Source organism: Oncorhynchus tshawytscha, unplaced genomic scaffold, assembly GCF_018296145.1.
Source record: "Oncorhynchus tshawytscha isolate Ot180627B unplaced genomic scaffold, Otsh_v2.0 Un_contig_3934_pilon_pilon, whole genome shotgun sequence".
In the NCBI taxonomy this organism is placed as follows: domain Eukaryota; kingdom Metazoa; phylum Chordata; class Actinopteri; order Salmoniformes; family Salmonidae; genus Oncorhynchus; species Oncorhynchus tshawytscha.
The window spans coordinates 50,001-76,218 of NW_024609049.1; the positions used below are offsets into that span (position 1 = coordinate 50,001).

At 52.2% G+C, this 26,218-nt stretch overlaps 1 protein-coding gene across 1 annotated transcript in view; it reads left to right on the forward strand.

Annotated features, from left to right (window-relative positions):
• LOC112238680 (glypican-5) overlaps nucleotides 1-26,218 on the forward strand; it is a gene marked incomplete at its 3' end in the record, with an annotated part of 54,890 nt that overhangs the window by 24,391 nt on the left and 4,281 nt on the right. Inside the window, exons 3-4 of the mRNA XM_042314072.1 lie at nucleotides 21,125-21,660; nucleotides 21,823-21,981. Of these exons, the coding sequence (XP_042170006.1) occupies nucleotides 21,125-21,660; nucleotides 21,823-21,981 (695 nt within the window). The remainder of the gene's footprint in view (nucleotides 1-21,124; nucleotides 21,661-21,822; nucleotides 21,982-26,218) is intronic.

Genomic DNA, 26,218 nt, shown 5'->3' on the forward strand with positions numbered 1-26,218 from the left:
CTGAGACAGAGTTGAACAGTGTTGAATGTAGAAACCACGTCTCCCTGAATAAAGCTCTGAGACAGTGTTGAATGTAGAAACCAGGTCTTCCTGAATAAAGCTCTGAGACAGAGTTGAACAGTGTTGAATGTAGAAACCACGTCTCCCTGAATAAAGCTCTGAGACAGTGTTGAATGTAGAAACCAGGTCTCCCTGAATAAAGCTCTGAGACAGTGTTGAATGTAGAAACCATGTCTCCCTGAATAAAGCTCTGAGACAGTGTTGAATGTAGAAACCACGTCTCCCTGAATAAAGCTCTGAGCGAGTTGAATGTAGAAACCATGTCTCCCTGAATAAAGCTCTGAGACAGTTTTGAATGTAGAAACCATGTCTCCCTGAATAAAGCTCTGAGACAGTGTTGAATGTAGAAACCAGGTCTTCCTGAATAAAGCTCTGAGACAGAGTTGAACAGTGTTGAATGTAGAAACCACGTCTCCCTGAATAAAGCTCTGAGAGAGTTGAATGTAGAAACCACGTCTCCCTGAATAAAGCTCTGAGAGTGTTGAATGTAGAAACCATGTCTCCCTGAATAAAGCTCTGAGACAGAGTTGAACAGTGTTGAATGTAGAAACCATAGTCCCTGCTGTAGACGGTAGTCTGTCTCCCTGAATAAAGCTCTGAGACAGTGTTGAATGTAGAAACCAGGTCTTCCTGAATAAAGCTCTGAGACAGAGTTGAACAGTGTTGAATGTAGAAACCACGTCTCCCTGAATAAAGCTCTGAGACAGTGTTGAATGTAGAAACCAGGTCTCCCTGAATAAAGCTCTGAGACAGTGTTGAATGTAGAAACCATGTCTCCCTGAATAAAGCTCTGAGACAGTCCTGAATGTAGAAACCACGTCTCCCTGAATAAAGCTCTGAGCTGCTGAGTTGAATGTAGAAACCATGTCTCCCTGAATAAAGCTCTGAGACAGTGTTGAATGTAGAAACCAGGTCTTCCTGAATAAAGCTCTGAGACAGAGTTGAACAGTGTTGAATGTAGAAACCAGGTCTCCCTGAATAAAGCTCTGAGACAGTGTTGAATGTAGAAACCATGTCTCCCTGAATAATGCTCTGAGACAGAGTTGAACATTGTTGAATGTAGAAACCGTCTCCCTGAATAAAGCTCTGAGACAGTGTTGAATGTAGAAACCACGTCTCCCTGAATAAAGCTCTGAGCGAGTTGAATGTAGAAACCATGTCTCCCTGAATAAAGCTCTGAGACAGAGTTGAACAGTGTTGAATGTAGAAACCACGTCTCCCTGAATAAAGCTCTGAGACAGTATTGAATGTAGAAACCATGTCTCCCTGAATAAAGCTCTGAGACAGTGTTGAATGTAGAAACCACGTCTCCCTGAATAAAGCTCTGAGACAGAGTTGAACAGAGTTGAATGTAGAAACCACGTCTCCCTCAATAAAGCTCTGAGACAGTCAGAGTTGAACAGAGTTGAATGTAGAAACCAGGTCTTCCTGAATAAAGCTCTGAGACAGTGTTGAATGTAGAAACCACGTCTCCCTGAATAAAGCTCTGAGACAGTGTTGAATGTAGAAACCACGTCTCCCTGAATAAAGCTCTGAGACAGAGTTGAATGTAGAAACCACGTCTCCCTGAATAAAGCTCTGAGACAGTGTTGAATGTAGAAACCACGTCTCCCTGAATAAAGCTCTGAGACAGAGTTGAATGTAGAAACCACGTCTCCCTGAATAAAGCTCTGAGCGAGTTGAATGTAGAAACCATGTCTCCCTGAATAAAGCTCTGAGACAGAGTTGAACAGAGTTGAATGTAGAAACCACGTCTCCCTCAATAAAGCTCTGAGACAGTCAGAGTTGAACAGAGTTGAATGTAGAAACCAGGTCTTCCTGAATAAAGCTCTGAGACAGTGTTGAATGTAGAAACCAGGTCTTCCTGAATAAAGCTCTGAGACAGAGTTGAACAGTGTTGAATGTAGAAACCATGTCTCCCTGAATAAAGCTCTGAGACAGTGTTGAATGTAGAAACCACGTCTTCACAATAAAGCTCTGAGACAGTTTTGAATGTAGAAACCACTTCTCCCTGAATAAAGCTCTGAGACGGTCAGAGTTGAACAGTGTTGAATCCTGCTGAAACCACGTCTCCCTGAATAAAGCTCTGAGACAGAGTTGAATGTAGAAACCACGTCTCCCTGAATAAAGCTCTGAGACAGAGTTGAACAGTGTTGAATGTAGAAACCACGTCTCCCTGAATAAAGCTCTGAGAGAGTTGAATGTAGAAACCATGTTGTCTCCCTGAATAAAGCTCTTGAGACGGTCAGAGTTGAACAGTGTTGAATGTGGTCCTGCTGTAGATGGTAGTCTGCTAGTCCTGCTGTAGTCTGGTAGTCCTGCTGTAGTCTGTAGTCCTGCTGCAGACTGTAGTCCTGCTGCAGACGGTAGTCCTGCTGCAGACGGTAGTCTGGTAGTCCTGCTGTAGACGGTAGTCTGGAGGTCCTGCTGTAGACGGTAGTCTGGTAGTCCTGCTGTAGATTGTAGTCTGGTAGTCCTGCTGTAGACGGTAGTCTGGTAGTCCTGCTGTAGATGGTAGTCTGGTAGTCCTGCTGTAGATGGTAGTCTGGTAGTCCTGCTGTAGATGGTAGTCTGGTAGTCCTGCTGTAGACGGTAGTCTGGTAGTCCTGCTGTAGTCTGGTAGTCCTGCTGTAGTCTGGTAGTCCTGCTGTAGTCTGGTAGTCCTGCTGTAGTCTGGTAATCCTGCTGTAGTCTGGTAAGTCCTGCTGTAGTCTGGTAATCCTGCTGTAGTCTGGTAGTCCTGCTGTAGTCTGGTAGTCCTGCTGTAGTCTGGTAGTCCTGCTGTAGACTGTAGTCTGGTAGTCCTGCCGTAGACGGTAGTCTGGTAGTCCTGCTGTAGCTGGTAGTCCTGCTGTAGACGGTAGTCCTGCTGTAGTCCTGCTGTAGTCTGGTAGTCCTGCTGTCTGGTAGTCCTGCTGTAGCTGGTAGTCCTGCTGTAGTCTGGTAGTCCTGCTGTAGACGGTAGTCCTGCTGTAGATGGTAGTCTGGTAGTCCTACTGTAGTCTGGTAGTCCTACTGTAGTCTGGTAGTCCTGCTGTAGTCTGGTAGTCCTGCTGTAGTCTGGTAGTCCTGCTGTAGACGGTAGTCCTGCTGTAGCTGGTAGTCCTGCTGTAGACTGTAGTCTGGTAGTCCTACTGTAGTCTGGTAGTCCTACTGTAATCTGGTAGTCCTACTGTAATCTGGTAGTCCTGCTGTAGTCTGGTAGTCCTGCTGTAGTCTGGTAGTCCTGCTGTAGCTGGTAGTCCTACTGTAATCTGGTAGTCCTGCTGTAGTCTGGTAGTGCTGCTGTAACTGGTAGTCCTGCTGTAGCTGGTAGTCCTGCTGTAGACTGTAGTCTGGCAGTCCTGCTGTAGACGGTAGTCCTGCTGTAGACTGTAGTCTGGTAGTCCTACTGTAGTCTGGTAGTCCTACTGTAGTCTGGTAGTCCTGCTGTAGTCTGGTAGTCCTGCTGTAGACTGTAGTCTGGTAGTCCTGCTGTAGCTGGTAGTCCTGCTGTAGACGGTAGTCCTGCTGTAGATGGTAGTCCTGCTGTAGACGGTAGTCTGGTAGTCTTGCTGTAGCTGGTAGTCCTGCTGTAGCTGGTAGTCCTGCTGTAGACTGTTTTCTGGCAGTCCTCCTGTAGATGGTAGTCCTGCTGTAGACTGTTTTCTGGCAGTCCTCCTGTAGATGGTAGTCCTGCTGTAGACTGTTTTCTGGCAGTCCTCCTGTAGATGGTAGTCCTGCTGTAGTCCTGGTAGTCCTGCTGTCTGGTAGAGTCTGGTAGTCCTGTTGTAGTCTGGTAGTCCTGCTGTAGTCTGGTAGTCCTGTTGTAGTCTGGTAGTTTGCTTTAGTCTAGTCCTTCCTTTGGATCCCTGTAGACATCCCTGTAGTCAGTCCCTGTAGGCATCCTGTAGTCCTCCTGTAGCTGGCATCCCTGTAGGCAGTCCTGTAGTTCATCCTGCTGTAGACTGGTAGTCCTGCTGTAGCTGGCAGTCCTGCTGACATCCTGCTGTACTTCCCTGTAGTCATCCTGCTGTAGTCTGGACCCTCAGACCAGTCTGGTGAGGCCTGTAGTCCTCCTGTAGTCTTCCTCTAGACAGTCCTCTAGACAGTCCTGTAGGCATCCTGTAGTCTGGTGGACCCTCAGACCAGTCTGGTGAGGCCTGTAGTCTTGCTGTAGCTGGATTCTAGATGTTCCTGAGTCTCAGTCCTTTCCACAGATCAACACCTCTAGTTAACAGGTCAGTCATAGTGGTAGCTCCTCTCTCACAGCCTCTCTGACCTCACAGCTCCCTCTCTCTGTAGCCTCTGTACATCTCCTCCCTCACACAGCCTCTCTGGTCTCACAGCTCCTCACTCATTTCCACAGCCTCTCTGAGGCCTCCAGAACCTCCCTGTATTCATCCTCAGGCATCCAGCATCCTCTCTGGACCTCACAGCTCCTCCCTCAGGCCTAGCCTCTCTGGCCTCACAGATCTCCCTCACACCTCACACAGCCTCTCTGACCTCACAGTGCGTCTCCCTCTCACAGCCTCTCTGCCTCCCAGCTCCTCCCTCTCACAGCCTCTCTAGCCTCCCAGCTCCTCCCTCACACAGCCTCTCTAGCCTCCCAGCTCCTCCCTCACACAGCCTCTCTGGCCTCACAGCTCCTCCTTCACACAGCCTCTCTGAGCCTCCCAGCTCCTCCCTCACACAGCCTCTCTAGCCTCCCAGCTCTCCTCCCTCACACAGCCTCTCTGGCCTCACAGCTCCTCCCTTAGGCTCACAGCTCCTCCCTCACAGCCTCTCTAGCCTCACAGCTCCTCCCTCACACAGCCTCTCTGGCCTCACAGCTCCTCCCTCACACAGTCTCTCTGAGCTCCTCACAGCTCCTCTCTCACAGCCTCTCCTCCTCCCAGCTCCTCCCTCACAGCAGCCTCTCCTTAGCCTCACAGCTCCTCCCTCACAGCCTCTCTATCCTCCCAGCTCCTCCCTCACACAGCCTCTCTATCCTCACAGCTCCTCCCTCACACAGCCTCTCTATCCTCACAGCTCCTCCCTCACACAGCCTCTCTAGCCTCCCAGCTCCTCCCTCACACCCCACACAGCCTCTCTAGCCTCACAGCTCCTCCCTCACACAGCCTCTCTGGCCTCACAGCTCCTTCCTTAGTCTCACAGCTCCTCCCTCACAGCCTCTCTGATCTCACAGCTCCTCCCTCACACAGCCTCTCTGGCCTCACAGCTCCTCCCTCACACAGTCTCTCTGACCTCACAGCTCCTCCCTCACAGCCTCTCTATCCTCCCAGCTCCTCCCTCACACAGCCTCCCAGCTCTGGCCTCACAGCTCCTCCTCCTCTAGTCTCCCAGCTCCTCCCTCACAGCCTCTCTATCCTCACAGCTCCTCCCTCACACAGCCTCTCTATCCTCCCAGCTCCTCCCTCACACAGCCTCTCTATCCTCCCAGCTCCTCCCTCACACAGCCTCTCTGGCCTCACAGCTCCTCCCTCACACAGCCTCTCTAGCCTCCCAGCTCCTCCCTCACACAGCCTCTCTATCCTCCCAGCTCCTCCCTCACACAGCCTCTCTAGCCTCCCAGCTCCTCCCTCACACAGCCTCTCTATCCTCCCAGCTCCTCCCTCACACAGCCTCTCTGGCCTCCCAGCTCCTCCCCAGCCTCTCACAGCTCCTCCCTCTATCCTCCCAGCTCCTCCCTCACACAGCCTCTCTATCCTCCCAGCTCCTCCCTCACACAGCCTCTCTTCCTCCCAGCTCCCTCTCACAGCCTCTCTATCCTCCCAGCTCCTCCCTCACACAGCCTCTCTATCCTCCCAGCTCCTCCCTCACACAGCCTCTCTAGCCTCCCAGCTCCTCCCTCACACAGCCTCTCTAGCCTCCCAGCTCCTCCCTCACACAGCCTCTCTAGCCTCCCAGCTCCTCCCTCACACAGCCTCTCTAGCCTCCCAGCTCCTCCCTCACACAGCCTCTCTGGCCTCACAGCTCCTCCCTCACACAGCCTCTCTAGCCTCCCAGCTCCTCCCTCACACAGCCTCTCTAGCCTCCCAGCTCCTCCCTCACACAGCCTCTCTGGCCTCCCAGCTCCTCCCTCACAGCCTCTCACAGCCTCCCACAGCTCCTCCCTCACACAGCCTCTCTGGCCTCCAGCTCCTCCCTCACACAGCCTCTCAGCCTCCCAGCTCCTCCCTCACAGCCTCTCTGAGCCTCCCAGCTCCTCCCTCACACAGCCTCTCTAGCCTCCCAGCTCCTCCCTCACACAGCCTCTCTATCCTCCCAGCTCCTCCCTCAGTCTCACAGCCTCTCTAGCCTCCCAGCTCCTCCCTCACACAGCCTCTCTAGCCTCCCAGCTCCTCCCTCACACAGCCTCTCTATCCTCCCAGCTCCTCCCTCACACAGCCTCTCTATCCTCCCAGCTCCTCCCTCACACAGCCTCTCTATCCTCCCAGCTCCTCCCTCACACAGCCTCTCTATCCTCCCAGCTCCTCCCTCACACAGCCTCTCTAGCCTCACAGCTCCTCCCTCACACAGCCTCTCTAGCCTCCCAGCTCCTCCCTTAGTCTCACAGCTCCTCCCTCTATCCTCCCAGCTCCTCCCTCACACAGAGCTGCTTTCAGAAGTCATGAAAGGGTCATTATGGACTGTTTTTATTTCACTCTGGCTCTAACACTGAGGGGTTGTTGAGTTGTTATTGCTGCTGAAAGTGCCTACCAGTCGGCAGTGGAGTTGGGCAATCACACTTACCGTGTGTGTACCACTTCCTGAGAGTACCTGGGCTTGTGTAGGACCACTTTGTTGCTCCTCTCCCCCATGTTTTCCTGACCAGAGCGGTACAGTGCCCTCTCCTATCCTCTCCCCTGCTCTCCTCCTCCTCTCCTATCCTATCCTCCTCTCCCCTGCTCTCTCCCCTCTCCTATCCTCTCCCCTGCTCTCCTCTCCTATCCTCTCCCCTCTCCCTGCTCTCCCCCTCTCCTATCCTCTCCTCCCTGCTCTCCTCTCCTATCCTCTCCCCTGCTCTCCTCTCCTATCCTCCTCTCCCCTCCTCTCTCTCTCCTATCCTCCTCTCCCCTGCTCTCCTCTCCCTCCCCCCTGCTCTCTCTCCCCTGCTCTCCTCTCCTCCTCCCTGGCCTCCTCTCCCCCCTCTCCCTCCCTGCTCTCCCCCTCTCCCTCCCCTGCTCTCTCCTCTCCCTGCTCTCCTCTCCTATCCTCTCCCTGCTCTCCTCTCAGCTCCTCCTCTCCCCTGCTCTCCTCTCCTATCCTCTCCCTGGCTCCTCCTCTCCCCATCCTCCCCCTCCCTCTCTCCCGGCTCCTCCTCTCCTCCCTCTCCTCCCTGCTCTCCCTATCTCTCCCCGGCTCTCCTCTCCCTCCTCTCCCCGGCTCCTCCTCTCCTATCCTCTCCCTGCTCTCCTCTCCTATCCTCTCCCCTGCTCTCCTCTCCCCCTCTCCTCTCCTCTCCCCTCTCTCCTCTCCCCTGCTCTCCTCTCCCTCCCATCTCTCTCCCTGGCTCTCCTCTCCCTATCCTCTCCCTGCTCTCCTCTCCTCCTATCCTCCCCTCCTCTCCTCTCCCCCTTCCCGGCTCTCCTCTCCCATCCGGCTCTCCTCTCCTCTCCTATCCTCCCCGGCTCTCCTCTCCTCTCCCTCCCGGCTCTCTCTCCCATCCTCTCCCCTGCTCTCCTCTCCCTGCTCTCCTCTCCTCTCCCATCCTCTCCCCTGCTCTCCTCCTCCCATCCCCCTCCCCTGCTCTCCTCTCCCATCCTCTCCCTGCTCTGCTCTCCCTCCCATCCTCTCCCCTGCTCTCCTCTCCCATCCTCTCCCCTGCTCTCCTCTCCCCATCCTCTCCCTGCTCTCCTCTCCCTATCCTCTCCCCTGCTCTCCTCTCCATCCTCTCCCCTGCTCTCCTCTCCATCCCCCTCTCCCTCCTCTCTCCTCTCCCATCCTCTCCCCTGCTCTCCTCTCCCATCCTCTCCCCTGCTCTCCTCTCCATCCTCTCCCCTGCTCTCCTCTCCTCTCCTATCCTCTCCTGCTCTCCCTCTCTCCCTCCTCTCTCTCCTCTCCTCTCCCTCTCTCTCCCTGCTCTCCTCTCCTCTCCTCTCCTCTCCTCTCCTCTCTCTCCCTCTCCTCTCCTCTCCTCTCCCTCTCCCTCTCTCCCTCCCCTGCTCTCCTCTCTCTCCTATCCTCTCCCCTCTCTCCTATCCTCTCCTATCCTCTCCCCTCTCTATCCTCTCCTCTCCTCTCCTCTCCCCTCTCTCCTCTCCTCTCCCCCCTCTCTCCCTCCTCTCCCTCTCCTCTCCTCTCCCCCTGCTCTCCCTCTCCCTCTCCTCTCCTCTCCTCCTCCTCTCCCTGCTCTCCTCTCCTCTCCTCTCCTCTCCTCTCTCCTCTCCTCTCCTCTCCTCTCCTCTCCCCTGCTCTCCTCTCCTCTCCCCTGCTCTCCTCTCCTATCCTCTCCCCTGCTCTCCTCTCCTCCTCTCCTCTCCTATCCTCTCCCCTGCTCTCCTCTCCTCTCCTCCGGCTCTCCTCTGCTCTCCTATCCCTCTCCTCCTCCTGCTCTCCTCTCTTCTCCTCTCATCTCTTTGGAGTTCAGAGAGGCCTCACCATAGCGCCGCCTCAAATATTGATTTGTAAACCTCCAGGAGAGGTTAGGAAGGGTGAGAGTGATGGAGGCAGAGACGGGGAAAGGAGACAAAGACAATATCCCTTTTCCCATGACTGAAGTAGGTCTGGTTAGGTTAGGCCCATTAAGTCATCTCTCTTTCCCTCTTGCGCTCGCATTCTCGGCCATCTCTCTCTCTCCCTGTCTCTCTCCCTGTCTCTCTCCCTGTCTCTCTCCCTGTCTCTCTCCCTGTCTCTCTCCCTGTCTCTCTCCCTGTCTCTCTCCCTGTCTCTCTCCCTGTCTCTCTCCCTGTCTCTCTCCCTGTCTCTCTCTCTCTTTCTCTCTGTCTCTGTCTCTCTGTCTGTCTCTGTCTCTCTCTCTTGCTTCTAGCTCCTTCCACTTAGATGTGTTCATCCTGAACCACAGTGTAGGGCAGGCTAAATGAGATCTGACTGCCAGTGTACAGTGGGGAGAACAAGTATTTGATATACTGCCGATTTTGCAGGTTTTCCTACTTACAAAGCATGTAGAGGTCTGTAATTTTTATCATAGGTACACTGCAACTGTGAGAGACGGAATCTAAAACTAAAATCCAGAAAATCACATTGTATGATTTTTAAGTAATTCATTTGCATTTTTATTGCATGACATAAGTGTTTGATCACCTAGCAACCAGTAAGAATTCCGTCTCTCACAGACCTGTTAGTTTTCTTTAAGAAGTCCTCCTGTTCTCCACTCATTACCTGTATTAACTGCACCTGTTTGAACTCGTTACCTGTATAAAACACACCTGTCCACACACTCAATCAACCTCTCCACAATGGCCAAGACCAGAGGGCTGTGTAAGGACATCAGGGATAAAATTGTAGACCTGCACAAGGCTGGGATGGGCTACAGGACAATAGGCCAGCAGCTTGGTGAGAAGGCAACAACTGTTGGCGCAATTATTAGAAAATGGAAGAAGTTCAAGATGACGGTCAATCACCATCGGTCTGGGGCTCCATGCAAGATCTCATCTCGTGGGGCATCAATGATCATGAGGAAGGTGAGGGATCAGCCCAGAACTACACGGCAGGACCTGGTCAATGACCTAAAGAGAGCTGGGACCACAGTCTCAAAGAAAACCATTAGTAACACATTACGCCATCATGGATTAAAATCCTGCAGCGCACACAAGGTCCCCCTGCTCAAGCCAGCGCATGTCCAGGCCCGTCTGAAGTTTGCCAATGACCATCTGGATGATCCAGAGGAGGAATGGAAGAAGGTCATGTGGTCTGATGAGACAAAAATAGAGCTTTTTGGTCTAAACTCCACTCGCCGTATTTGGAGGAAGAAGAAGGTTGAGTACAACTCAAAGAACATTATCCTAACCGTGAAGCATGGAGGTGGGGATGCTTTTCTGCAAAGGGGACAGGACGACTGCACCGTATTGAGGGGAGGCTGGATGGGGCCATGTATTGCGAGATCTTGGCCAACAACCTCCTTCCCTCAGTAAGAGCATTGAAGATGGGTCGTGGCTGGGTCTTCTAGCATGACAACGAACCGAAACACACAGCCAGAGCAACTAAGGAGTGGCTCCGTAAGAAGCATCTCAAGGTCCTGGAGTGGCCTAGCCAGTCTCCAGACCTGAACCCAATAGAAAATCTTTGGAGGGAGCTGAAAGTCTGTATTGGGTTAGGGGAGGGGACTCTGGGTGAGGGTTTGTTTAGTGGGAGGGGACTCTGGGTTAGGGTTAGTTTAGTGGGAGGGTCTCTGGGTTCGGGTTAGTTTGGTGGGAGGGGACTCTGTGTTACAGTCAGTTTAGGGGGAGGGGACTCTGGGTTAGGGCTAGTTTGGGGGGAGGGGACTCTGGGTTAGGGTTAGTTTAGTAGGAGGGGTCTCTGGGTTAGGGTTAGTTTAGTAGGAGGGGTCTCTGTGTTACAGTCAGTTTAGGGGAGGGGACTCTGGGTTAGGGCTAGTTTGGGGGAGGGGTCTCTGGGTTAGGGTTAGTTTAGTAGGAGGGGTCTCTGGGTTAGGGTTAGTTTAGTAGGAGGGGTCTCTGGGTTAGGGTTAGTTTAGTAGGATGGGACTCTGGGTTAGGGTTAGTTTAGGGGGAGGGGTCTCTGTGTTACAGTCAGTTTAGGGGGAGGGGACTCTGGGTTAGGGCTAGTTTGGGGGAGGGGACTCTGGGTTAGGGTTAGTTTAGTAGGAGGGGTCTCTGGGTTAGGGTTAGTTTAGTAGGAGGGGTCTCTGGGTTAGGGTTAGTTTAGTAGGATGGGACTCTGGGTTAGGGTTAGTTTAGGGGGAGGGGTCTCTGTGTTACAGTCAGTTTAGGGAGGGGACTCTGGGTTAGGGCTAGTTTGGGGGAGGGGACTCTGGGTTAGGGTTAGTTTAGTAGGAGGGGTCTCTGGGTTAGGGTTAGTTTAGTAAGATGGGACTCTGGGTTAGGGTTAGTTTAGGGGGAGGGGACTGGGTTAGTTTAGGGGGATGGGACTCTGGGTTAAGGTTAGGTTAGGAGGAGGGGACTCTGGGTTAGGGTTAGTTTAAGGGGAGGTGACTCTAGGTTAGTTGAGGGGAAGGGGGGCCTCTGGGTTAGTTTGAGGAGTGGGGAGTGTACTCTGGGTTGGGGTTAGTTTAGGAGGAGGGGACTCTGGGCTAGGGTTAGTTTGAGGAGGGGGGAGTGGACTGGGCTAGGGTTAGTTTAGGAGGAGGGGACTCTTGGTTAGGGTTAGTTTAGTTGGAGGGGACTCTGGGTTACAGTCAGTTGATGGGGAGGGGGCTCTGGGTTAGTTTAGGGAGGGGACTCTGGGTTAGTTTAGGAGAAGGGGACTCTGGTATAGTTTAGGGGAGGGGACTCTGGGTTAGGGTTAGTTTAGAAGGGGACTCTGGTATAGTTTAGTGGGAGGGGACTCTGGTTTAGGGTTAGTTTAGGAGAAGGGGACTCTGGTATAGTTTAGGGGAGGGGGACTCTGGGTTAGTTTGGTGGGAGGGAATTTGGGGTTAGTGTTAGTTTAGGGGGAGGGGACTGGGTTAGGGTTAGTTTAGGGGGAGCGGACTGGGTTAGGGTTAGGGTTAGTTTAGTGGGAGGGGATTTTGGGTTAGGGTTAGTTTAGGGGAGGGGACTGGGTTAGGGTTAGTTTAGGAGGAGGGGACTCTGTGTCATGATTAGTTTAGTGAGAGGGGATTCTGGGTTAGTTTAGGGGAGGGGACTCTGGGTTAGGGTTAGTTTAGTGGGAGGGGACTCTGGGTTTGTTTAGGGGAGGGGACTCTGGGTTAGGGTTAGTTTGAGGAGGGGGAGTGGACTGGGTTAGGGTTAGTTTAGGAGGAGGGGACTCTGGGTTAGTTTAGGGGAGGGGACTCTGGGTTAGGGTTAGTTTATGGGGAGTGGACTCTGGGTGAGTTTAGGAGGGACTCTGGGTTAGGGTTAGTTTGAGGAGGGGGAGTGGACTGGGTTAGGGTTAGTTTAGGAGGAGGGGACTCTGGGTTAGTTTAGGGAGGGGACTCTGGGTTAGTTTAGGGGAGGGGACTCTGGGTTAGGGTTAGTTTAGGGGGAGAGGATTCTGTGTTACAGTCAGTTTATGGGGAGGGGACTCTGGGTTAGGACTAGATTTGGGTTAGGACTCTGGATTTGGGTTAGGACTCTGGGTTAGGACTCTGGATTTGGGTTAGGACTCTGGGTTAGGACTCTGGATTTGGGTTAGGACTCTGGATTTGGGTTAGGACTCTGGGTTAGGACTCTGGATTTGGGTTAGGACTCTGGATTTGGGTTAGGACTCTGGATTTGGGTTAGGACTCTGGATTTGGGTTAGGACTCTGGGTTAGGACTCTGGGTTAGGACTCTGGGTTAGGACTCTGGGTTAGGACTCTGGGTTAGGACTCTGGGTTAGGACTCTGGGTTAGGACTCTGGGTTAGGACTCTGGGTTAGTTTGATAATACACGTTCAGAGAACATGCCTTATTTAAAGGTTTTGTTTTCTGACCAGCTAAGTGAACACTTGGTCTCTCTACAGACTGTTGAAGTGTCCTATCAGAACAGATGTAGTATTGTCCAATAGGAGGCAGGAACACATGAGGGATTAGTTACAGAATATCATCTTTTTCTTCCTGCCGCGGCAAACGGAAAATACCCATAAAACCTCAGGGACGTAACTTGGACCGCTTTCTAAACATCCTGAATATAATGCTTACAATTATATCAAAGATGATTTAAAATGGTTTCAGGAAGAGATAATTGAACAGTGCACGCGTGCGCACACACACACACACACCCTCTAACGCTCATTGAACTGTCAACAAAGGCCACCAGGATAGTTCATAGTAGAGGCTCGTGCCAGAGAGAGCCAGGGTAACAGAGTCCCGTGCCAGAGAGAGAGAGCCAGGGTAACAGAACCCCGTGCCAGAGAGAGAGCCAGGGTAACAGAGCCCTGTGAGAGAGAGCCAGGGTAACAGAGCCCCGTGAGAGAGAGAGCGCCAGGGTAACAGAGCGAGAGCCAGGGTAACAGCCCCCGTGCCAGAGAGAAAGCCAGGGTAACAGAGCCCTGTGCCAGAGAGAGAGCCAGGGTAACAGAGCCCCGTGCCAGAGAGAGAGCCAGGGTAACAGAGCCCCGTGCCAGAGAGAGAGAGCCAGGGTAACAGAGCCCCATGCCAGAGAGAGAGCGCCAGGGTAACAGAGCCCCATGCCAGAGAGAGCCAGGGTAACAGAGCCCCGTGCCAGAGAGAGAGAGCCAGGGTAACAGAGCCCCGTGCCAGAGAGAGAGGGAGCCAGGGTAACAGATCCCCGTGCCAGAGAGAGAGCCAGGGTAACAGAGCCCCGTGCCAGAGAGAGAGAGCCAGGGTAACAGAGCCCCGTGCCAGAGAGAGAGAGAGAGCCAGGGTAACAGAGCCCTGTGCCAGAGAGAGGGTAACAGAGCCCCGTGCCAGAGAGAGGGTAACAGAGCCCCGTGCCAGAGAGAGGGTAACAGAGCCCCGTACCAGAGAGAGTAACAGAGCCCCGTGCCAGAGAGAGAGAGCCAGGGTAACAGAGCCCCGTGCAGAGAGAGAGAGAGAGAGGGTAACAGAGCCCCGTGCCAGAGAGAGAGAGCCAGGGTAACAGAGCCCCGTGCCAGAGAGAGAGAGCCAGGGTAACAGAGCCCCGTGCCAGAGAGAGAGAGACAGGGTAACAGAGCCCCGTGCCAGAGAGAGAGAGAGCCAGGGTAACAGAGCCCCGTGCCAGAGAGAGAGAGCCAGGGTAACAGAGACCCGTGCCAGAGAGAGGGTAACAGAGCGGTAGAGGGAGCAGTGACAACAGAGCGCTATGTAATGAAATCTAGTCTTCATTAAAACCGTAACAGCGGTGATAAAACAGAGCAGATGGTTGACTCCATCACGGGGCTTTCCTGGTTGGCTGGTCCCTACATCATGGTGCTGCTCTCTCCCCATCTCTCCCCGTGCCTGCTCTCTCTCTCCTGAGAGACATCGGAAATAATGAAATGGCCGTATCGGGATCTTCATGTTATTTGTCACCCAGATCCCAGAACAAGAGAAACTTCTGTATACATCCACCTACATTCCTTCCCCCTAACAGTTCTGTTTGTGTGGGTCACAGGCCTTTGGGAATTTTGATCTGAGGGTCTTGAAACTGTCTTCAAAAGGCTTAGTCATTTCAACGTCGGTGTCTGTCAAGATGACTTAGCAGAGAGGAAACGGAGAGGAGGTTTATCTGTCAAGATGACTTAGCAGAGAGGAGGTTTATCTGTCAAGATGACTTAGCAGAGATGAAACCCCAGAGGAGGTTTGTCTTTACTCTGACTGTCTTTCTCTCTCTCTCCCTCTCTCTGTGTAAATATACCAACTAAACCAAGTATGGCTGCACCCCCCAGTCACCAGTCACCAGACTCCTACATCAACCCTCACCTCCTCTCCCCTCCCCTCCCCAGTCACTAGACTCCTACATAAACCCTAACGTCCTCTCTCACCTCCCTCCCCAGTCACTAGACCTCTACATCAACCCTCCCCTCCCCTCCCCAGTCACTAGACTCCTACATCAACCCTCCCCTCCCCTCCCCAGTCACTAGACTCCTACATCAACCCTAACCTCTCCTCCCCTCCCCTCCCCAGTCACTAGACTCCTACATCAACCCTAACCTCCCCCTCCCTCCCCAGTCACCAGACTCCTACATCAACCCTAACCTCCCTCTCCCCTCCCTCCCCAGTCACTAGACTCCTACATCAACCCTAACCTCTCCCCTCCCTCCCCAGTCACTAGACTCCTACATCAACCCTAACCTCCCTCCCTCCCCAGTCACTAGACTCCTACATCAACCCTAACCTCCCCTCCCCTCCCTCCCCAGTCACTAGACTCCTACATCAACCCTAACCTCCCCCTCCCTCCCTCCCCAGTCACTAGACTCCTACATCAACCCTAACCTCCCCCCCCTCCCTCCCCAGTCACTAGACTCCTACATCAACCCTAACCTCCCCTCCCTCCCCAGTCACTAGACTCCTACATCAACCCTAACCTCCCCCTCCCTCCCCAGTCACTAGACTCCGACATCAACCCTAACCTCCCCCTCCCTCCCCAGTCACTAGACTCCGACATCAACCCTCACCCCCCTCCCCTCCCCTCCCTCCCAATCACTAGACTCCTACATCAACCCTAACCCCCCCTCCCTCCCCCCAGTCACTAGACTCCTACATCAACCCTAACCCCCCTCCCTCCCCAGTCACTAGACTCCGACATCACCCCTAACCTCCCCCTCCCTCCCCAGTCACTAGACTCCTACATCAACCCTCCCTCCCCAGTCACTAGACTCCTACATCAACCTTCCCCTCCCTCCCTCCCCAGTCACTAGACTCCTACATCAACCCTCCCTCCCCAGTCACTAGACTCCTACATCAACCCTAACCTCCCCTCCCTCCCCAGTCACTAGACTCCTACATCAACCCTAACCTCCCCTCCTCCCTCCCCAGTCACTAGACTCCTACATAAACCCTAACCTCCCCTCCCCTCCCTCCCCAGTCACTAGACTCCTACATCAACCCTAACCTCCCCTCCCTCCCCAGTCACTAGACTCCTACATCAACCCTAACCTCCCCCCCCTCCCCAGTCACTAGACTCCGACATCAACCCTAACCTCCCCCCTCCCCTCCCTCCCCAGTCACTAGACTCCTACATCAACCCTCACCCCCTCCCCCTCCCTCCCTCCTCAATCACTAGACTCCTACATCAACCCTAACCTCCCCCTCCCTCCCCAGTCACTAGACTCCGACATCAACCCTAACCTCCCCCTCCCCTCCCCAGTCACTAGACTCCTACATCAACCCTCCCCTCCCCAGTCACTAGACCCCTACATCCCCCCCCCTCCCCAGTCACTAGACTCCTACATCAACCCTCCCCTCCCCAGTCACTAGACTCCTACATCAACCCTAACCTCCCCTCCCCTCCCCAGTCACTAGACTCCTACATCAACCCTAACCTCCCCTCCCCTCCCTCCCCAGTCACTAGACTCCTACATAAACCCTAACCTCCCCCCCTCCCTCCCCAGTCACTAGACTCCTACATCAACCCTAACCTCCCCTCCCTCCCCAGTCACTAGACTCCTACATCAACCCTAACCTCCCCCTCCCTCCCCAGTCACTAGACTCCGACATCAACCCTAACCTCCCCCTCCCTCCCCAGTCACTAGACTCCTACATCAACCCTCACCTCCCCTCCCCAGTCACTAGACACCTACATCAACCCTAACCTCCCCTCCCCAGTCACTAGACACCTACATCAACCCTAACCTCCCCTCCCCAGTCACGAGACTCCTACATCAACCCTAACCTCCCTCCCCAGTCACGAGACTCCTACATCAACCCTAACCTCCCCCTCTCCTCCCCAGTCACTAGACTACTACATCAACCCTAACCTCCCCCTCTCCCTCCCCAGTCACTAGACTCCTACATCAACCCTAACCTCCCCCTCCCTCCCCAGTCACTAGACTCCAACATCAACCCTCCCCTCACCTCCCCAGTCACTAGACTCCTACATCAACCCTAACCTCCCTCCCCAGTCACTAGACTCGTACATCAACCCTAACCTCCCTCCCCAGTCACTAGACTCCTACATCAACCCTAACCTCCCTTCCCAGTCACAAGACTCCTACATCAACCCTAACCTCCCCCTCCCCTCCCCAGTCACTAGACTCCTACATCAACCCTAACCTCCCTCCCCAGTCACTAGACTCCTACATCAACCCTATCCTCCCCTTCCCAGTCACAAGACTCCTACATCAACCCTAACCTCCCCTCCCTCCCCAGTCACTAGACTCCTACATCAACCCTATCCTCCCCTTCCCAGTCACAAGACTCCTACATCAACCCTAACCTCCCCCTCCCCTCTCCAGTCACTAGACTCCTACATCAACCCTCCCCTCCCCAGTCACTAGACTCCTACATCAACCCTAACCTCCCCCTCCCTCCCCAGTCACTAGAATCCTACATCAACCCTAACCTCCCCTCCCCTCCCCTCCCTCCCCAGTCACTAGAATCCTACATCAACCCTAACCTCCCCCTCCCCTCCCCTCCCCAGTCACTAGACTCCTACATCAACCCTAACCTCCCCCTCCCCTCCCCAGTCACTAGACTCCGACATCAACCCTAACCTCCCCCCCCCCTCCCCAGTCACTAGACTCCTACATCAACCCTCACCCCCTCCCCTCCCTCCCCTCCTCAATCACTAGACTCCTACATCAACCCTCACCCCCTCTCCCCTCCCCTCCCCTCCTCAATCACTAGACTCCTACATCAACCCTCACCCCCTCTCCCCTCCCTCCCTCCTCAATCACTAGACTCCTACATCAACCCTCACCCCCTCCCCTCCCTCCCCTCCCCAGTCACTAGACTCCTACATCAACACTAACCTCCCCCTCCCCAGTCACTAGACACCTACATCAACCCTAACCTCCCCTCTCCCTCCCCAGTCACTAGACACCTACATCAACCCTAACCTCCCTCCCCAGTCACCAGACTCCTACATCAACCCTAACCTCCCCTCCCTCCCCAGTCACTAGACTCCTACATCAACCCTAACCTCGCCCTCCCCCCCTCCCCAGTCACTAGACTCCTACATCAACCCTAACCTCCCCCCCTCCCTCCCCAGTCACTAGACTCCTACATCAACCCTAACCTCCCCCTCCCTCCCCAGTCACTAGACTCCTACATCAACCCTAACCTCCCCCTCCCTCCCCAGTCACTAGACTCCTACATCAACCCTAACCTCCCCTCCCTCCCCAGTCACTAGACACCTACATCAACCCTAACCTCCCTCCCCAGTCACCAGACTCCTACATCAACCCTAACCTCCCCTCCCTCCCCAGTCACTAGACTCCTACATGAACCCTCCCCTCACCTCCCCAGTCACTAGACTCCTACATCAACCCTAACCTCCCCCTCCCTCCCCAGTCACTAGACTCCTACATCAACCCTAACCTCACCTCCCCAGTCACTAGACTCCTACATCAACCCTATCCTCACCTTCCCAGTCACAAGACTCCTACATCAACCCTAACCTCCCCTCCCTCCCCAGTCACTAGACACCTACATCAACCCTAACCTCCCCCTCCCTCCCTCCCCAGTCACCAGACTCCTACATCAACCCTAACCTCCCCCTCCCTCCCCAGTCACTAGACTCCTACATGAACCCTCACCCCCTCTCCAGTCACTAGACTCCTACATCAACCCTCCCCTCCCCAGTCACTAGACTCCTACATCAACCCTAACCTCCCCTCCCCTCCCCAGTCACTAGACTCCTACATCAACCCTAACCTCCCCCCCCTCCCTCCCCAGTCACTAGACTCCTACATCAACCCTAACCTCCCCTCCCCTCCCCAGTCACTAGACTCCTACATCAACCCTAACCTCCCCTCTCCCCAGTCACTAGACTCCTACATCAACCCTAACCTCCCCTCCCCTCCCCAGTCACTAGACTCCTACATCAACCCTAACCTCCCCCTCCCTCCCCAGTCACTAGACTCCTACATCAACCCTCACCCCCTCCCTCCTCAGTCACTAGACTCCTACATCAACCCTCACCCCTCTCCCCTCCCTCCCTCCCCAGTCACTAGACTCCTACATCAACCCTCACCCCCTCTCCCCTCCTCCCTCCCCAGTCACTAGACTCCTACATCAACCCTAACCTCCCCCTCCCTCCCCAGTCACTAGACTCCTACATCAACCCTCACCCCCTCTCCCTCCCTCCCCTCCTCAATCACTAGACTCCTACATCAACCCTCACCCCCCTCCCCCTCCCCTCCCCAGTCACTAGACTCCTACATCAACACTAACCTCCCTCCCCAGTCACCAGACTCCTACATCAACACTAACCTCCCTCCCCAGTCACCAGACTCCTACATCAACACTAACCTCCCCTCCCCAGTCACCAGACTCCTACATCAACACTAACCTCCCCCTCCCTCCCCAGTCACTAGACTCCTACATCAACCCTCACCCCCTCTCCCCTCCCTCCTCAATCACTAGACTCCTACATCAACCCTCACCCCCTCTCCCCTCCCCTCCCTCCCCAGTCACTAGACTCCTACATCAACACTAACCTCCCCTCCCTCCCCAGTCACTAGACTCCTACATCAACCCTCACCCCCTCTCCCCTCCCTCCCCAGTCACTAGACTCCTACATCAACACTAACCTCCCTCCCTCCCCAGTCACCAGACTCCTACATCAACACTAACCTCCCCTCCCCTCCCCAGTCACTAGACACCTACATCACCCTAACCTCCCTCCCCAGTCACAGACTCCTACATCAACACTAACCTCCCTCCCCAGTCACCAGACTCCTACATCAACACTAACCTCCCCCATCCCTCCCCAGTCACTAGACTCCTACATCAACCCTCACCCCCTCTCCCCTCCCTCCTCAATCACTAGACTCCTACATCAACCCTCACCCCCTCTCCCCTCCCTCCCCAGTCACTAGACTCCTACATCAACACTAACCTCCCTCCCCAGTCACCAGACTCCTACATCAACACTAACCTCCCTCCCCAGTCACCAGACTCCTACATCAACACTAACCTCCCCTCCCTCCCCAGTCACCAGACTCCTACATCAACCCTAACCTCCCCTCCCTCCCCAGTCACTAGACACCTACATCAACCCTAACCTCGCCCTCCCTCCCCAGTCACTAGACTCCTACATCAACCCTAACCTCCCCCTCCCCTCCCAGTCACTAGACTCCTACATCAACCCTCCCCTCCCCAGTCACTAGACTCCTACATCAACCCTCCCTCCCCAGTCACTAGACTCCTACATCAACCCTAACCTCCCTTCCCCTCCCCAGTCACTAGACTCCTACATCAACCCTAACCTCCCCTCCACTCCCTTCCCTCCCCAGTCACCAGACTCTGAGATCAGATGCTGTTATTCCCCTTTAATCAGACAGAACCCTTTCTCTCAACCTGGCACCCAGAGATGTCACCCCCCCCACCCCAGTGCTGGGTGTTTACCGGTTCGGAGGGTACCTAGGCTCCGGCACGTCTCTTTCCAACCCCCCCCTCCTCCTTCTCTGCAGCTCCCTGCTTCACCCCTACAGCAGAGTTACAGCCCCATGACAGGCACATGGTGTGGGATACTAGCTCGTCCCAGCCTGGGGGAAGGAGAGACTACCCACTGGTCAGGTCGTAGCTCGTCCCAGCCTGGGGGAAGGAGAGACTACCCACTGGTCAGGTCCTAGCTCGTCCCAGCCTGGGGGAAGGAGAGACTACCCACTGGTCAGGTCCTAGCTCGTCCCAGCCTGGGGGAAGGAGAGACTACCCACTGGTCAGGTCCTAGCTCGTCCCAGCCTGGGGGAAGGAGAGACTACCCACTGGTCAGGTCCTAGCTCGTCCCAGCCTGGGGGAAGGAGAGACTACCCACTGGTCAGGTCCTAGCTCGTCCCAGCCTGGGGGAAGGAGAGACTACCCACTGGTCAGGTCCTAGCTCGTCCCAGCCTGGGGGAAGGAGAGACTACCCACTGGTCAGGTCCTAGCTTGTCCCAGCCTGGGGGAAGGAGAGACTACCCACTGGTCAGGTCCTAGCTCGTCCCAGCCTCGGGGAAGCAGAGACTACCCACTGGTCAGGTCCTAGCTCATCCCAGCCTGGGGGAAGGAGAGACTACCCACTGGTCAGGTCCTAGCTCGTCCCAGCCTGGGGAAGGAGAGACTACCCACTGGTCAGGTCCTAGCTCGTCCCAGCCTGGGGGAAGGAGAGACTACCCACTGGTCAGGTCCTAGCTCGTCCCAGCCTGGGGGAAGGAGAGACTACCCACTGGTCAGGTCCCAGCCTGGGTGAAGGAGAGACTACCCAGAAACCCTTTCAGTCCCTTCACCCCCCCTCCCTCTTGTAGAAACCTTTGAATCTGATGAAGGCATCAGAGAACCAACCTGGTCCTCCAGTATTAACCATCTCTTTCTCTCTCCCTCCACCTTCTGCCTCTCTCTCTCCCTCCATTTCTCTCTCTCTGTCTCTCTCTCTGTCTGTCTCTCTCTCTCTCTCTCTCTCTCCTCTTATAGAAAGCTTTGAGTCCCTGATAAAGGCATCAGAGAACCACACCAACCTGGTCCTCCAGGCGTCGTACCGTAACATGGCTGGGGAGGCGTCAGGTCTGGTGAGAGAGTTGTTAACTGACGTCGGCCTCTTCCTCCTTGGCTCCGAACTCAACGTTGATGACATCACCAGCCGCTTCTTCGACGCTCTCTTCCCATTGGTCTACCACCACCTCATCAACCCCAGCCTCAGCCGCGTCACCCCCGGTTACGCCGAGTGCGTCCGCTCCGCCCGCCGCGATTTGTCCCCGTTCGGCGCTGCTCCGGGAGTCCTAGCCAATCAGATCGGGAGGTCGGGGGTCGGGGGTCGTGTGCTGTTACAGGCGCTGCACCTCGGCATAGAGGTGATCAACACCACGGATCACCTGGTGTTTAGCAGGGAGTGTCGTAGAGCTCTGCTCAGGATGCAGTACTGTCCCCACTGCCACGGACTCACCCTGTCTAAACCCTGTATGGGCTACTGTCTCAATGTGATGCGTGGCTGTCTGGCTAGCATGGCTGAGGTAACCCTGCCGTTGTTTTACACATAACACCACTATTCTATAGATTCCCTCTGCTTGTTATCCTTTCATCTTATTGCTCCTTGTTTCATTTTGATTTGTTTTACTGGGAAAGTTTTTTTTTTTTTTTTAAATGTTGTAAAAAGATTTTGATTTTGATTTGAGGTGGACCTCCATTGGAGAGAATTCGTGAGGTCGTTAGAGGGGCTGTCGGCACGCATGCACGGAACTCAGGACCTGGAGCAAGTGCTGCTGGGAGTTCACGCCGTCGTCCACGACGCCGTCGCACATGGTCAGAGGAACGGGCCACACCTCTCTGCACAGGTGAGGTGTTTGGTGACGCGTTGTCGTCCCACATGGTCAGAGGAACGGGCCACACCTCTCTGCACAGGTGAGGTGTTTGGTGACGCGTTGTCGTCCCACATGGTCAGAGGAACGGGCCACACCTCTCTGCACAGGTGAGGTGTTTGGTGACGCGTTGTCGTCCCACATGGTCAGAGGAACGGGCCACACCTCTCTGCACAGGTGATGTCCCTATAAAACCAACCAGTCACCAGACTAAGTGAATAATGTCCCTATGAAACCAACCAGTCACCAGACTAAGTGAATAATGTCCCTATAAAACCAACCAGTCACCAGACTAAGTGAATAACATGAAACCAACCAGTCACCAGACTAAGTGATTAACATAAAACCAACCAGTCACCAGACTAAGTGAATAATGTCCCTATAAAACCAACCAGTCACCAGACTAAGTGAATAATGTCCCTATAAAACCAACCAGTCACCAGACTAAGTGAATAATGTCCCTATAAAACCAGCCAGTCACCAGACTAAGTGAATAATGTCCCTATAAAACCAACCAGTCACCAGACTAAGTGAATAATGTCCCTATAAAACCAACCAGTCACCAGACTAAGTGAATAATGTCCCTATAAAACCAACCAGTCACCAGACTAAGTGAATAATGTCCCTATAAAACCAACCAGTCACCAGACTAAGTGAATAATGTCCCTATAAAACCAACCAGTCACCAGACTAAGTGAATAATGTCCCCATAAAACCAACCAGTCACCTGACTAAGTGAATAATGTCCCTATGAAACCAACCAGTCACCAGACTAAGTGAATAATGTCCCTATAAAACCAACAAGTCACCAGACTAAGTGAATAATGTCCCTATGAAACCAACCAGTCACCAGACTAAGTGAATAATGTCCCTATAAAACCAACCAGTCACCAGACTAAGTGAATAATAAAACCCCAGTCACCAGAAACCTATAAAACCAACCAGTCACCAGACTAAGTGAATAATGTCCCTATAAAACCAACCAGTCACCAGACTAAGTGAATAATGTCCCTATAAAACCAACCAGTCACCAGACTAAGTGAATAATGTCCCTATAAAACCAACCAGTCACCAGACTAAGTGAATAATGTCCCTATAAAACCAACCAGTCACCAGACTAAGTGAATAATGTCCCTATAAAACCAACCAGTCACCAGACTAAGTGAATAATGTCCCTATAAAACCAACCAGTCACCAGACTAAGTGAATAATGTCCCTATAAAACCAACCAGTCACCAGACTAAGTGAATAATGTCCCTATAAAACCAACCAGTCACCAGACTAAGTGAATAAACATGAAACCAACCAGTCACCAGACTAAGTGAATAATGTCCCTATAAAACCAACCAGTCACCAGACTAAGTGAATAATGTCCCTATAAAACCAACCAGTCACCAGACTAAGTGAATAATGTCCCTATAAAACCAACCAGTCACCAGACTAAGTGAATAATGTCCCTATAAAACCAACCAGTCACCAGACTAAGTGAATAATGTCCCTATAAAACCAACCAGTCACCAGACTAAGTGAATAAAACCAACCAGTCACCAGACTAAGTGAATAATGTCCTTATAAAACCAACCAGTCACCAGACTAAGTGAATAATGTCCCTATAAAACCAACCAGTCACCAGACTAAGTGAATAACTATAAAACCAACCAGTCACCAGACTAAGTGAATAATGTCCCTATAAAACCAACCAGTCACCAGACTAAGTGAATAATGTCCCTATAAAACCAACCAGTCACCAGACTAAGTGAATAATGTCCCTATAAAACCAACCAGTCACCAGACTAAGTGAATAATGTCCCTATAAAACCAACCAGTCACCAGACTAAGTGAATAATGTCCCTATAAAACCAACCAGTCACCAGACTAAGTGAATAATGTCCCTATAAAACCAACCAGTCACCAGACTAAGTGAATAACATGAAACCAACCAGTCACCAGACTAAGTGAATAATGTCCTATAAAACCAACCAGTCACCAGACTAAGTGAATAATGTCCCTATAAAACCAGCCAGTCACCAGACTAAGTGAATAATGTCCCTATAAAACCAACCAGTCACCAGACTAAGTGAATAATGTCCTTATAAAACCAACCAGTCACCAGACTAAGTGAATAATGTCCCTATAAAACCAACCAGTCACCAGACTAAGTGAATAATGTCCCTATAAAACCAACCAGTCACCAGACTAAGTGAATAACACGAAACCAACCAGTCACCAGACTAAGTGAATAATGTCCTTATAAAACCAACCAGTCACCAGACTAAGTGAATAATGTCCCTATAAAACCAACCAGTCACCAGACTAAGTGAATAATGTCCCTATAAAACCAACCAGTCACCAGACTAAGTGAATAACATGAAACCAACCAGTCACCAGACTAAGTGAATAATGTCCCTATAAAACCAACCAGTCACCAGACTAAGTGAATAATGTCCCTATAAAACCAACCAGTCACCAGACTAAGTGAATAATGTCCCTATAAAACCAACCAGTCACCAGACTAAGTGAATAATGTCCCTATAAAACCAACCAGTCACCAGACTAAGTGAATAATGTCCCTATAAAACCAACCAGTCACCAGACTAAGTGAATAATGTCCCTATAAAACCAACCAGTCACCAGACTAAGTGAATAATGTCCCTATAAAACCAACCAGTCACCAGACTAAGTGAATAATGTCCCTATAAAACCAACCAGTCACCAGACTAAGTGAATAATGTCCCTATAAAACCAACCAGTCACCAGACTAAGTGAATAATGTCCCTATAAAACCAACCAGTCACCAGACTAAGTGAATAACATGAAACCAACCAGTCACCAGACTAAGTGAATAATGTCCCTATAAAACCAACCAGTCACCAGACTAAGTGAATAATGTCCCTATAAAACCAACCAGTCACCAGACTAAGTGAATAATGTCCCTATAAAACCAACCAGTCACCAGACTAAGTGAATAATGTCCCTATAAAACCAACCAGTCACCAGACTAAGTGAATAATGTCCCTATAAAACCAACCAGTCACCAGACTAAGTGAATAATGTCCCTATAAAACCAACCAGTCACCAGACTAAGTGAATAACATGAAACCAACCAGTCACCAGACTAAGTGAATAATGTCCCTATAAAACCAACCAGTCACCAGACTAAGTGAATAATGTCCCTATAAAACCAACCAGTCACCAGACTAAGTGAATAATGTCCCTATAAAACCAACCAGTCACCAGACTAAGTGAATAATGTCCCTATAAAACCAACCAGTCACCAGACTAAGTGAATAATGTCCCTATAAAACCAACCAGTCACCAGACTAAGTGAATAATGTCCCTATAAAACCAACCAGTCACCAGACTAAGTGAATAATGTCCCTATAAAACCAACCAGTCACCAGACTAAGTGAATAATGTCCCTATAAAACCAACCAGTCACCAGACTAAGTGAATAATGTCCCTATAAAACCAACCAGTCACCAGACTAAGTGAATAATGTCCCTATAAAACCAACCAGTCACCAGACTAAGTGAATAATGTCCCTATAAAACCAACCAGTCACCAGACTAAGTGAATAATGTCCCTATAAAACCAACCAGTCACCAGACTAAGTGAATAATGTCCCTATAAAACCAACCAGTCACCAGACTAAGTGAATAATGTCCCTATAAAACCAACCAGTCACCAGACTAAGTGAATAATGTCCCTATAAAACCAACCAGTCACCAGACTAAGTGAATAATGTCCCTATAAAACCAACCAGTCACCAGACTAAGTGAATAATGTCCCTATAAAACCAACCAGTCACCAGACTAAGTGAATAATGTCCCTATAAAACCAACCAGTCACCAGACTAAGTGAATAATGTCCCTATAAAACCAACCAGTCACCAGACTAAGTGAATAATGTCCCTATAAAACCAACCAGTCACCAGACTAAGTGAATAATGTCCCTATAAAACCAACCAGTCACCAGACTAAGTGAATAATGTCCCTATAAAACCAACCAGTCACCAGACTAAGTGAATAATGTCCCTATAAAACCAACCAGTCACCAGACTAAGTGAATAATGTCCCTATAAAACCAACCAGTCACCAGACTAAGTGAATAATGTCCCTATAAAAAACCAACCAGTCACCAGACTAAGTGAATAATGTCCCTATAAAACCAACCAGTCACCAGACTAAGTGAATAATGTCCCTATAAAACCAAC